We start from the raw sequence: 14,829 nt of genomic DNA on the forward strand, positions 1-14,829 counted from the left end.
ATCTGGGATATATGGAACTCATCGTACCTCACCATGTCGTCACGTGATGGATAGCCTAGCTTTCCTACATTAAATGACAGAATTTTCATTGGTCACCGCCTCTTTTCAATATTTAAAATATATGTTCGTTACAGTGGATTTTGGTTTCTGTTTTTCCTTTTGGCAGCAAGATGATGGGTTTTTAAAAGCTCAAAGTTTTATTATAGGTTCCTTGGGTGTACTGTAATGTCCTAACATTTCTATGAACGAAGCTGTATAACAAGTTGCGTATTAAGATGACTGGAATTATACTTGTGTATTAGTTTGGTTACAATATCATGTGCACCTTGTTGTGGTTTCTTTTATGTTTAATAAACGAGTTTAAAAAAAAAAGTTTAAACAACTTACTCCTTGGTCCCTCTCAAAGTTTGCATTGCTGACATAAGTTACTGGTCTAGTGCTGTCCAAATCCTTAGTGTGAGCGATGATTGTCCTGTGGAAGTAAAAAAAATAATTATTTATCAAAATATAAGCTTGGTGATATTAACGAAGTTAGTACTTATCGTAAAATCTGTTTCTCGGAGTCTTCATTGGGATACAAAGGAGACCATGGGTGTATGCTGCTGCTACTAGGAGGCTGACACAACTTTTTCCTTCGAATAAAGACTCTGTTGTATGCAATGTCCAACAGCATTCCCAGGAAAACTAGGCATTGGGTTGGGATCAGAGAGGACTTAGCTCTGTTGATTAGCAGCCCTGACGAGAGAGCGTGTCTTGCAGCAGTCCAGATAGGATACGGTTTTGATGAGAAGGTAGTCCAGGTAGAGGTTAACTAGAATCCCTCTGGGAGGTAAGAGGTGCCATGACCTTCGTGGAAACACTGGGGGGTGGACGTAATTTGTAGGTAAATCTTGAACAGCAAAATGGAGGAATTATTGAGGAGGTGCACAGATCTGGATGGGAAGGTAGGTGTCCTGGATGTCCACTGAACAGAGGAACATAGCGGGTTCCATGGAGGCTATCACTGAACGGAGGGACTCCATTCTGAAATGTCAAAGGCAAACTCGCTTTTTCAGGAGTTTGAGGTTGAGGATAGGACAAACAGAACTGTCCTTCTTTGGAACCACAAAAAGGTTTAAACAGAAACCCGATAAGCGGTCCGGAAGAGGAATGGGAATGATGATGCCTGTCTGAAGGGGGAGATGGCTTGAAAAAAAACGAACAAAAAAAAAATGGGAATCAGGAAGGGATTCCTTGAGGGACGGGACTAGAAAAAAAAAATGATAAAGTGGGAGAGATTAAATGTTTTTTCCTAACCTTTGCTGAAGACCTCTCTGACCCAGGCATCATTGACTACAGAAAGCAACAAGTCCCAGACTAAAAGATGGCCACCCACCCTAGGAGAGTTCCCAGGTGAGGACCACCCGTCATGCGGAAGAAAATCTATTTCATCTGGATCGGAAGGGCTTGTTTTGTCAACCTCATGGCTGCTAGAAAGGGGCTGGCTTAAACGAGGGTCTCTTACTCTTCTCCTGAGAAGGCAACCGGTCCCGACGGTTGGATGTCCCGGAGGAAGGAGCAAAATTGTATTGTGCGCTTCCTGCAAGGAGGGCACTTGGGTCTCGGCTGCGGAAGAGAGATGCTCTTTCTGCCGGGAACATCGGTAATGATCTGATCCAGTCTGATTCTGAACAGGCAGGAGGCCCTGGAAGGGAAAGCTGGTGAGGAATTTGTTAGAGGCTGCGTCTGCATTCCAAGCCTTGAGCCACAGGACTCTGTGCATGGCCACAATGTTGTTGGAATCCAGCGTCAATCAACCAGCAGCGTCTATAGATGCAGAAAGAAGATATTTTCCCACATGAGCAATATGATCTGAGAGATCAGGAGGATCATGGGATAGGGCACCTGAAAGGATACCCAGACGAAGGAGCTTTGCCCAGGCGGCGACAGATTTGTAGACCCAGGTGGAAGCGAAGGTAGGGCAGAGTGTGTCACCCGTGGCCTCAAATGCAGACTTGGCTAGAGATTTGATATGTCTGTCGGTAGGGTACTTGAGAGAAGTGCCATCAGGAAGAGGGAGAATCGTGTTGGAGGACAACCAAGATAATGGAGGGCCCACAACAGGGGACTCGGCCCAAGTTTTGAGTAGGTTGGAGGGAAAGGAATACAAAATATCCATGACTCCTTTGAAACAGTATTTCCGGATGCTCCCACTCCTTGGAGAATATCTTGACAAACTCCTTATGGTTGGAGAAAACCTGCAAGGGTGTTTCTTGAAGGATACTGTCAGCTTCGTGTGCAATAGGACCTCTTTTTCAATATTGAGAGTCTGATCCACGGTTACTATCAGACTGTCTATCATGTCTTGAACCTTGGAAGCCTGGTCAGAATCGAGGTCCAAGTCTGACTCAGAGCAAAGGTCGGACTCAATGATTGCCTAGGTATCAGGAGAGGAGGAACATGAGACGGAAAAAATCTTGGAGGATGTGGAAGGTGAGGGAGATCCAAAGGAGCTGGAATTCACCCGTTTCATGGATCTTATATGCGATCTGCCATGTTGGAGCAAATAGGTACATGGTGCCGATCTGATCCGGGGAGCTCTTGGAAGTACCAGAGGCGGTGGATGGTTTAGGCAGACGGACAAGGACCGCGACCAAGATCTGGGAAACCTTGGTTAGGTCAGCTACAGACTGTAATAGATGCAGCCCAGCTGGCGAACTGACCCAGGAGTGGGGAGCTGCACCATGGATGGAGAAATAAAATGCAACTCCCACATCGACTAAAAGAACGATGAGCCCCATGTTAGGGACAGAGCCATTGGATGGGGAAGGTGGGGGGTCTTAGTCAAGCCCAATCCTGTGCACAGGGAACTAGTCTGATGACTGTCAGGAGCCCCCACTGCCGGCGACCACATGGAAAACGAAAGTACCTGGTCTGGATGCAGTCTCGACTCCTTCACAAAATGAATAACAGCCTTCAGGAGCTATGGGAGGAGACTCACTGTGAATCGGTCTGGTCTTCCCCCTGCGTCATCTCGTTATGGTGGACGATCAAGCTGGGAATAGATGGCAAGGACTGTCCGTCTGGCTGCCCCAAAACACACTTGATATGTTGGGGGTAGGGTCCTGCCGCGTAGACCAAACAGGGTATTATGTGGATCAGGTCACACTGTTCTCTAAGTCTATAAAGGTGGGAAGACAGAGTGAGCGGTTACACTCTGTTTTCCATAGTCACAAGCTCAATCTGAAAGAAAAAAGGGAAAACAATAATAAAAATTAACAAAACCCTAAGGTAGAAACCCGTGACCCAGACCCGTGTCTGCCTCCTACTGATACAAAGCTAAAACTGGAAAGCTTTGTGCCAGTTGGTGCTTATACCCTGCTGAGGAGGAGTCAACTTTTTGCCTAGTGTCAGCCTCCTAAAGGCAGCTTCAAACATCCATGATCTACTGTGTCCTCAATGATGAGATAGAGAATTGAAGTTCATCACAATGAGCTGTTACTTTGAACCTAGTGAAATAATTGTAGTTATAGCAAATGATTGAAGCATATTAAAAAGGGATTGTAAGTTCTAAGAAGCAAAGTCTGCAGACACTTAATATAAATAAAGACTGCCAATTTGTGACACTGTCACGATTCCCCTGTTTACCCCGTGTAAATCAGTGGTCACATGCAATTTTCCTTCTTGCGGTCACGTACCAAATAGACACATGCTGCTCTTTTCTATTGAGAGAAGCCTGATCTGACTAGTCAGCACGTAACTGCAAGTAACGTAATCTCATACAGTTATGGCCGAATGTGTTGGCACTCTTGAAATTGCTCCAGAAAATTAAGTGTTTCTCACAGAAAAGTATTGCAATTACACAGGTTTATTTCCTTTCTGTGTATTGGAGCACCACAAAAATAAAACAGAAAAAAAAAGAAGAAAAAGCAAACTGGACATAATTTCACTCAAAACCTCCGAAATGGGCAGGACAAAATTGCTGGCACTTTTCCAAAATTGTGGGTAAACATCGTTGTTTCAAACATGTGATGCTTGTTCAAACTTACCTGTGGCAAGTAATAGGTGTGGGTAATATGAAAAATCACCTGAAACCAGATAAAAAGGGGAGCAGAAGAAACACAATGCAAATAATTGAGTCGATGTGTGTCACACTAAGCATGGATAACAGAACTATCTGAGGACTTGAGAACCAAAATTGTTTAAAAATACTAACAATCTCAAGGTTACAAGTCCATCTCCAGATATCTTGATGTTCCTTTGTTCATGGTGTGCAACATAATCAAGACGTTTACAACCCATGGCACTGTAGCTAATCTCCCTGGACGTGGACAGCGCAGAAAAATTGATGAAAGGTTGCAACACATGATGGTGGATAAGCAGCCTCAATCAAGATCAAAAGAAATTCAAGCTGTCGTGCAGACTCGTGCATCTGTGTCACCGTAAACTATCTGTCCACATTTGAAACAAATTAAATGCTATGACAGGAGACCCAGGAGGACCCCATTGCTGACTCAGACATAAACATAAAAATCTAGACTGCAGTATGCCAAAATGTACGTAAACCAAAATCCTTCTGGGATCTTGTGGACAGATGTCACCAAAATAGAACTGTTTGGTAAAGCGCATCATTCTACTTTTTACAGAAAACAGAATGAGGCTTTCAAAGAAAAAAGCATGGTACCTACAGTAAAATATAGCAGAGGTTCAAAGATGTTTTCAGGGTTGTTTTGCTGTCTTTGGCACTCGGTGCTTTGTCTATATGAAAGGCATCATGAAATCTTAAGATTACCAAAGAATTTTTGGTCTCAATGTAGTGCCTAGTATCAGAAAGCTGGGTTTCTGTCTGTCCTAAGTCATGGGTCTTCCAGCAGGACTATGACCCCAAACTTATTTCAAGAAGCACCCACAAATGGATGGAAATAAAGCTCTGGAGAGGTCTGAAGTGGCCAGCAATACGTCCTGATCTAAATCCCATTGAACACCTGTGGAAAGATCTTAAAATTGCTCTTGGGAGAAGACACCTTTCAAATATGAGACCTGGAGCAGTTTGCAAAAGAAGAGTGGTCCAAAATTCCAGTAGAGAGGTGTAAGCGGTATGCAACCAAATATTTAGATGAGGGTGCCAACAATGTTGTTAAGCCCATTTTTGGGGTTGTGTGTGAAATTGTGTCCAATTTGCCTTTTGTTTCGTGTTATTTGAATATACAAAAAGGATGAGTATCACAAAACATGGGTGATTGCAATAATTTTCTGGGAGACATTTAATTTCCTGGACCATTGTCAAGGGTGCATATACATGTGATCACGTGGGCATACAGGAAAAGATAGTGTGTGTCGCAGACAGGCAGAATTCGGCAGTCTTACTCATGGAGACAGCAGAAGTTGTGATGTGTAGCTATCACATCAGCCTTGTACTAAGTACAGGCACCACAGCCACATGGCATACTCATGTAGATGAACCCCTGGAGTCAAATTGTTTGTGTTACCACTATTTATTTTAACTAATGGAGGAGAAAATGAGCAATTTCTCAACTACCCTCTATCTAATCCTGCCAATTTTTACTGAATCTGCATTGCAGAACAATTGGGATCTTCAGCTCTGATGATCGTATGACAATATGTGGAATGTAACTAACAGTAGCTATATGGCATTTCTATACATCTTAAACTTTTATGTTTAGGAGTAAGTGATACAGCTCATCCTGCTTAAAAATTCTGGTTTTGTGGCTAAAAGTTCAAACATTTAACAAAATATGCTTTGATGCAAAATTGCATAAAGATGCCTGAAAGTGTAGGGTGTAATTTTTACAATGTGCCAGGTGACAATTTTAGAAAATGTACAGGCATAAGGATGGTATTTTTTTTTGTTTTAATTTTTATCATTCAGGTTTTATTAGTGTACGTGAAAGTGCATTACCACTGACAGCTATAGAGTAATATCTGCATTGAAACACCATTGCACCAGTGCAAATCATATAGTGGCAATCTGCTCCACTTTGTAATGGAAAAACTCCAGACTTGCATTTGAGTTGTTCACCTAGACAACAAAAGGCAAAAATGTACTTGTCCAGCAATGCTTTAGGACCAGGAATATATATACCGTATTTTTCGGACTATAAGACGCACTTTTTTTCCTCCAAATTTGGGAGGAAAGTGTGGGTGCGTCTTATAGTACGGATATAGCATGTGGGGAGGGGGGCAGCAGCGAGTGGGATCGCACTGTTATCCCACTTCAGGATGTCCCCGCTGCCCGGAATCAGCTGCTGGGGAAAGCACATGGCCCCGCTGATTAAGTGCAGTGAATATTCATTAGCGGCTCCACGCCCACCGATCAGCTGAGCGGTGAGCCGGGAGCAGCAAATGAATGATGCACTTAAGCAGCGACACACAGTTTCCCCAGCAGCTGATTCCGGGGAGAATCTGTGTGTCCGGGGGAGGAGGCAGCAGCAGGGGCCAGGAGATCGCTGAATACCTGCCTGTGCTGGACGCTGAGCTGTCTGGTGCACAGGGAGGACCTGTGTGATGTCAGAAGTGGGCGGGCTGGAGCATCACATGGCAGCTCAGAGCCCTCCCTCATCTGACATCATCACAGGTCCTTCAGACTCCCACCTAGAATCTGCAGCTTCCTCTTATGTCCTGCGCTGTGGAAAGGCAACAACAACAGGGAGGGCTCTGTGTGTGTGCAGCCATGGGATGCTCCAGCTTTTACCTCACCACAGTGTGGCTGGCTGCCACAATTAAGAGGTCAGTCTTTACAAAACACAATAAAGCACTCTGCCACTCCTTTGGTGAACTATAACTCCCAGCATGTCATAGGATCTGCAGGACATGCTGGGAGTTATAGTTCTCCCATGGGATTTTAAAGCAGCACTCCAGTGTTATTTTGCAGTGCTGGAGTGGTGCTTTCACTATAAGCCCTGTGCACCCATTCTTAGGGCTCATTTCCACATGCGAGGCACACGTCCGTATCTCGCATGTGGAAACCAAGCTGTGGAGCCAGGACTCCAGAGCGGAGCGTGCGGCCGCATAGGAACACATGGAGCTGCACAGCTCCGCTCCAAAGTGCCGGCGCCAGAGCTTGGTTTCCACATGCGAGATACGGACGTGTGCCTCGCATGTGGAAATGAGCCCTTATACTCACCCTCCAGCGTCTTCATATCGTACTTCACAGACACCACACTGGTCCCGCAGCTTCCAACATAATAACATACTATTATATATAACAACACCACATATAATAGTATGTTATTTATGTTATTAAATATTTTACCACATTTTTTTTCGCTTGAAATATTTTTTTCCCTATTTTCCACCTCTAAAACCTGGGTGCGCCTTATAGTCCGGTGCGTCTTATAGTCCGAAAAATACGGTATAAAATATATATATATATATATATATATATATATATATATATATATTCTTTTTTGTTATTACGTAGTATACTTCCAATTACTGCTAACCAGAAAATCAGCAAAATCGTAAAAAGGCCATGATGGCGATACATACAGGGAAAATAAATTTGACAGAATATTACCATTTTGTACCAATATGGTAATAATGATATATGGGACGATGCTTTATTGTATTCAGCAAGGTTACCCACTTACTTAAAATAATATCCTGCAGGAGGCAGCTGAGAGGCCGGCTCATTGGCGACTGACCACATCACCACTGAAGGTCGGTTTTTATCTCTTTGTACAAGTTCCTCCATGACAACTAAATGATGTTGCAGAGACTTGTTTCCAAAACTTTCTCTAACAGTAACACAAAGAAAAACAAGGCACAGATCAAAGGAAATATTCATTTGGCGGTTCCACCCCTTGACGCTTATATTTATACTATATGCATAGCTAATACTAACCGACAAGTACATGTATTCAGAACTGTGGACACCACTGGAATGTGTGACCAAACAGTGGTCAGTGGCATGCGAGCACTTCCAGCCTACATCAGATATTACAAAGCATTTTTGTACTTAAAAAGCTTTCACGTTAAGGCTCTAGAACCAATTGCGCTACGCATGTGATGGTAAGGGGGTGCAATAACTTTATGTGCAAAATAAATGACAGATTGCTATAGAAGGAAAGGAGGAAATGTTAAATGATTCCATGTGTCACACATTAAGAAATTATCACTAATCTTAAAGGGGTTGTCCATGTCCACTACTACAAAAGTTAAATTTAATGGGCCCAGGAAATTAAAAAAAAATAAAATAAAATCTTATAGTTACCTCCTAGCCCGATATAATCCTCCGCACTCAGCATTGTGTCCCCCGCCAGTCTCCTGTCATCAAAATCCAATGGGGGCATCACATCAGAACATATTTCTGTTTGGACTAAATGTGCAGACGATTCAGACGATTATGTGACACCCCTTGCCTATGCTGATGCCAGGAGACTGACTGCAGACAAGTACTGAGTTCTGAGGAGTAGCGCCAGTATGCGAGGTAGGTATAGTTGTTTTTTGTATTTATGTCTTCCACCACCATTGTCCAATAAATGTTAGATTCTACCCCACTTTAAAACTTGTTTAAACTGCAGCCAATGTTAACATCTTTGTGTGCATCTGCTAAGCATCTACTAAGCAGTGTTAGTGGATGAAGCATTTTCCTATATACATCAATGGGACAATGCTGCACATTACAGAATGCTGTAGATAAGCCCCTGATGCCAGTGGGCTTAGCTCATCTTTGATTTTGGGGGTGACAGGTTCCCTTTAATTGCCTATTAAGGATAGTCCACCAATATTGTGATCTTAGAAAACCCTTCTAAAAAGTCCCGTGAAGAAAAGCTCATCTTAAGATCTTCTATTCTCTATAGAGTTTTTTGCAAAAAAAAAAAAAAAGCAGACAATTACAATAAGTGTTCCTTACGCCTGTCTTATGCCCACTCCTGGACATTCATCGATGACCACAATACCATATTTATCGCACAGGTCCATGATCTCTTCAGCATATGGGTAATGACTAGTCCGGAATGAGTTTGCTCCCAGCCATTTTAACAGGTTAAAATCCTTCACGATTGTAGACCAGTCCAGACCTTTTCCTCTAATCTTGAAAAGCAAATGATCAGTTGGTTTATAAATGCTATATTGTTTATTTAGAGTTAACACATTTATGTTAAAAACTAAAGAAAATGAATAATATAGTGTGTGTGAATATATATTTTATTGTACTATAAAGGGGGCTGTCCGATACATAAAATGACCTGTGTAAATATCCATTTTTAAACCCTGACCATTTTTGTAGTTTGCTTTATTTGAAAATTCCCTATATGTCGTGCTTCAGAGGGGTGATAGAAGCTGTGGAGAACAAACAGCAGAGCCACCCTCCCGGTGAAGCCCCATTTGAGAATCCCCAGTGAATGCTACGACTAGAACAAAACGTCACAGGAAATAAGAAAACACATATAGGGATTGGCTGTATAGGCATTTTAAAATAAAGAAATGTCCAGAGTGGTTAGGGTTTAAAAACAGATATTAATACAAAGCATTTTATGTATCCAACAGACCCTTTATTGTTCCTTCCACAAAAGGAAATTCAGAGAACTGAATAAATCGTGAAGGCTTAGGTCTTATTCTCAAGTGTCCTATGTCTATGTTAGACATGTTAGTTGGCTAGCTAGCTTCATATCACCTTGGACAAACGGCCTTCTACTTCTCTTTTTTTGCGTATAGGTGTCTCTGTATTCATATGGGCCATTCATGACATTGTCCAATTAGGTAGACTGCACACCGCCTCATAAGCCACTAGGTTGAATTTGGGTTACAATTATGTCTAAGTTATGGTCTCTACTACCTGTTTGATGGTGTTTGTACTTTTAATTATGTTTTAATTGTTTGTGGTGTCTTTGATGAGTTAATAAAATCAGTCTGTTATATTTTATTATATTTGTTTCTTATTATTGGATGGTGTGCAATTTTCTTTGCAGTAATGCTTTCCTTTTTTGCTAAAACTGGTTTCTATTACTGACATTGCACCCTCGGTATACTCTTAATGTATATATGGCAGTGCGCCTAATTACTTGTTTCTCGCATATGTTGCATTTGTGAGACACTTTGGGCAATAGGTAACTTGTTGAACAAATTTGCTCATGGGTTGCTTTAAATGAACCCTTTATGGACAAGGTCTATTTTTCAATGAAGCACTCCAGAAGTCATATTGTTTTTATTGATGTATCCATATGAGGGCTTGTTTTTGGATTGACTTGTACTTGTCAGGGGAATTATTTTGAGAAATATGTAATTACTTAACTTTTAATATTTATTTATGGGGAGAAAAAACACAGTTATGCCATTGCTTGTCCTTATGCCAAGAGTTCGCATAACTGTTTTTCAAAGGGGTTTATGATCCATGTAGACCTGGACATTTGTTTATCTGATCACTACATTTATTGTGCCCTGCTGTCTCAATTGAGTTAGATTGATTGGTAATGAGAGGGGGGAAGACCAAAAAAAAAAAAAAAAAAAAAAAAAGTGAGATCTAAGAGCTGGCCACCTATAAATGTAGATATAGCTTGGGGAAGCATTCATGCAGGGGGCATTCGTGCACTATTATTCGTGTACATTTTTTTTTTTTTTCAAAGTACTTTTTTTTCTAAGTATTCAGCAGTTATAACATGGCAGTTAGACAGGGCAGGAGACAGGTAAGACAATCAAAATCTATTCCCTATTCAGTTGGCACACAGCAAATACTCACCATATGTATTTGTATAATCTATATCATGGCTGCTGCTTTCACACACAATCACCGCCCTTGCATCAACTCTTTACACTCCATCCATATTGGCCCCTCTGTCCTGGCCTCTCCTATGTATAGCACTCATGCTCTGTTCACATTGCTTAACAGTACAGATCCATTCAGTCCCACCATCCAACACAAGAGACGCTCTCACAAATCACTTAACCATCTGCTCACTCTTTCTATCCTCCTTCTCCTAGTTGCTGGAGACATCTCTCCGAACCCCGGCCCCCATGTTATAGCCAGTCAAACCTCGCAATTGCTACACCCAGAAACCCCTCTAACCTTATTAATATTCCATGCATGCCTTCTGTCTCTTTCAATTGTGCTCTTTGGAATTCTCGCTCTGTGTGTAATAAACTCTCCTTCATTCATGACTTCTTCCTTTCTAACTCTCTTAATCTCCTGGCTCTTACTGAAACCTGGATCCAGCAGTCAGACACCACCACCGCTGCTGCTGCTCTCTCATTTGGTGGACTACACTTTTCTCATACCCCAAGATCAGACAACAGAGCAGGTGGAGGCGTTGGTCTGCTCCTTTCACCCAAATGTACCTTCCAAGTTATCCCCCAAGTACCCTCACTTGTATTCCCTTCCTTTGAGGTCCATGCTGTCAGATTCTACGTCCCCTTCTCCATGCGAGTGGCGGTGGTGTATCGTCCTCCCGGCCCCTCTCACCAGTTCCTGGATCATTTTGCCACCTGGCTTCCACACTTTCTCTCCTGTGACACCCCCACCCTTATCATGGGTGATTTCAATATCCCAATTGCTTCTCCCCTCTCCCCATCTGCTTCTCACCTTTTATCTCTAACCTCCTCTTTCGGCCTCTCGCAGCATACTAACTCTCCAACACATGATGATGGAAACTCCCTTGATTTGGTCTTCTCCCGGCTTTGCTCACTGGATGATTTCACAAACTCCCCTCTCCCGCTCTCTGACCACAACCTTCTTTCATTCTCTATCAAGAACTGCCATCCCGCTCAGGTCATCCCCACTTTCCACACTTATAGAAACATACAGGCCATTAACACCCAGAAACTTATGAAGAACTTGCAGTCTTCATTGGCCCCAATCTCCTCCATCTCTTGTCCTGATTCTGCTCTGAAGCATTACAATGAAACCCTGCAAAGTGCCCTGGAAGAAGCTGCACCTCCTATACATAGAACAACTCGGCACAGACGGCGACAACCGTGGCACACGCTGCAAACACGTTTCCTGCAGTGGTGCTCCAGGTGCGCCGAACGTCTGTGGAGAAAATCTAATCTGCCCGAAGATTTCATCCATTATAAGTTCATGTTAAAAACATACAACTCTGCCCTTCACCTCTCCAAACAAACCTATTTCAACACCCTCATCACCTCGCTGTCCAATAACCCTAAACGTCTCTGACACTTTCCGGTCCCTACTCAACCCAAGAGAGCAGGCCCCAACCACAGATCTCCACGCTGACGATCTGGCCAATTACTTCAAAGAAAAAATTGACCACATTCGACAGGAAATCATTTCCCAATCTCTTCATACCAAGCACTGTCCTCCCTCCCCCACTGCATCTAGTTCACTCTCTGACTTTGAACCAGTTACAGAAGAAGAAGTAAGCAGGCTCCTTGCATCTTCTCGCCCGACCACTTGCACCAGCGACCCCATTCCGTCGCATCTCCTCCAGTCCCTTTCCCCGGCTGTCACCTCTCACCTAACAAAAATATTCAACCTTTCCCTCACTTCCGGTATTTTTCCCTCCTCATTTAAGCATGCCATCATACATCCACTACTTAAAAAGCCCTCCCTCGATCAAAATTGTGCCGCTAATTATAGACCTGTCTCTAATCTTCCCTTCATCTCTAAACTCCTGGAACGCCTGGTCCACTCCCGTCTTACCCGCTATCTCTCAGATAATTCTCTTCTCGACCCTCTTCAATCTGGTTTCCGCTCTTTACACTCTACTGAAACTGCCCTCACTAAAGTCTCTAATGACCTACTAACAGCTAAATCTAATGGTCACTATTCCATGCTAATTCTCTTGGATCTCTCCGCAGCATTCGACACTGTGGATCATCAGCTCCTCCTCACTATGCTCCGCTCCATCGGCCTCAAGGACACCGTTCTCTCTTGGTTCTCCTCCTATCTCTCTGGCCGATCCTTCACTGTTTGTTTTGCTGGTTCCTCCTCCTCTCACCTTCCCCTTACTGTTGGGGTTCCTCAAGGATCAGTCCTAGGCCCCCTCCTCTTCTCTTTGTATACTGCCCCTATTGGACAAACAATCAGTAGATTTGGTTTCCAGTACCATCTCTATGCTGACGACACCCAATTATATACCTCTTCTCCTGTTATCACGCCGACCTTTTTAGAAAACACCAGTGATTGTCTTACCGCTATCTCTAACATCATGTCCTCCCTCTATCTGAAACTGAACCTGTCAAAAACTGAACTCCTCGTGTTCTCTCCCTCTACAAACCTACCTTTGCCCGACATTGCCATCTCCGTGTGTGGTTCCACCATTACTCCAAAGCAACATGCCCGCTGCCTTGGAGTCATCCTTGATTCCGAGCTTTCATTCACCCCCCACATCCGATCACTGGCTCGCTCTTCTTATCTGCATCTCAAAAACATTTCCAGAATTCGCCCTTTTCTTACTTTCGACTCTGCAAAAACTCTTACTGTCTCACTTATTCATTCTCGTCTGGACTATTGTAACTCTCTACTAATTGGCCTACCTTTTACCAGACTCTCCCCGCTCCAATCTGTCCTGAATGCTGCTGCCAGGATCATATTCCTCGCCAACCGTTACACCGATGCCTCTACCTTGTGCCAGTCATTACACTGGCTACCCATCCAATCCAGAATCCAGTACAAAACTACTACCCTCATCCACAAAGCACTCCATGGCTCAGCACCACCCTACATCTCCTCTCTGGTCTCAGTCTACCAACCTACCCGTGCCCTCCGCTCTGCTAATGACCTCAGGTTAGCATCCTCAATAATCAGAACCTCCCACTCCCGTCTCCAAGACTTTACATGTGCGGCGCCGATTCTTTGGAATGCACTACCTAGGTTAATACAATTAATCCCCAATCCCCACAGTTTTAAGCGTGCCCTAAAAACTCATTTGTTCAGACTGGCCTACCGCCTCAACGCATTAACCTAATTATCCCTGTGTGGCCTATTAATAAAAAACAACAACATAATCACGTTCCTCCATCATGTTCTCATACACTTTATGCAGTTAATAGCCTCTGTGTCTGTACTGTTACATACTTAGGCAGTTAACTGGTTCATGCAGCTTTACATGAACACCCGAGCCTTACACTATGGCTGGTCCAAATAACTAAAGCAATTGTTACCATCCACCTCTTGTGTCTCCCCTTTTCCTCATAGATTGTAAGCTTGCGAGCAGCAGGGCCCTCATTCCTCCTGGTATCTGTTTTGAACTGTGATTTCTGTTATGCTGTAATGTCTGTTGTCTGTATAAGTCCCCTCTATAAGTTGTAAAGCGCTGCGGAATATGTTGGCGCTATATAAATAAAATTATTATTATTATTATTATTATTATTATTGGTTCTTTTTCCAAGATTTAAATTTTACTAATTCATGTGTTGGACAAACCCATTGGCATCCCATGAATGATGGTGAGGAGTGCGAGTGTTCTGATGGGAGGATGCACTCGCTCATTCACACCCCTCTGCTGCTGTCACTTTGACCATGGCATATGAGAGGTTAGGTGTTCTTAGCAATCCGCGCAGTTCTAGCAGGAGCTCAACTATGTATATCAGCACGGCTCCGATAACGAATCGCACTGATACAGAGGTTGTACATGTGCAATTATGACGTATACAGTACTGTGTAAGTGTTTTAGGCATGTATGGGAAAAAAAAAAAAAGAATGCTTCAAAAAAAAAAAAAAAAAGCTAACTTTATTTTTAGCAAAGAAAAAAAGCCAAGTGAATGAACAAAAGAGACATCTAAATCAAACCTATATTTGGTGTGAGCACCCTATGCCTTCAAATCAACCTCAATTCATCAATTCTTCTAGGTACAATTTCACAAAGTTTCTGAAGGAACTCAGCAGGGAGGTTGTACCAAACATTATGGAGAACTAACCACAGATCTTCTGTG

At 43.0% G+C, this 14,829-nt stretch overlaps 1 protein-coding gene across 1 annotated transcript in view; it reads right to left on the reverse strand.

Moving 5' to 3' along the window:
* The window catches only part of GUSB (glucuronidase beta), a 77,789-nt gene that overhangs the window by 14,778 nt on the left and 48,182 nt on the right, over positions 1-14,829 (reverse strand). Inside the window, exons 7-9 of the mRNA XM_077296375.1 lie at positions 8,855-9,033; positions 7,590-7,736; positions 388-472 (exon numbers count right to left, since the gene is read on the reverse strand). Coding sequence (XP_077152490.1) covers positions 388-472; positions 7,590-7,736; positions 8,855-9,033 — 411 coding nt within the window. The remainder of the gene's footprint in view (positions 1-387; positions 473-7,589; positions 7,737-8,854; positions 9,034-14,829) is intronic.

Source organism: Ranitomeya variabilis, chromosome 3 (assembly GCF_051348905.1).
Source record: "Ranitomeya variabilis isolate aRanVar5 chromosome 3, aRanVar5.hap1, whole genome shotgun sequence".
NCBI classification, from domain to species: Eukaryota; Metazoa; Chordata; class Amphibia; order Anura; family Dendrobatidae; genus Ranitomeya; species Ranitomeya variabilis.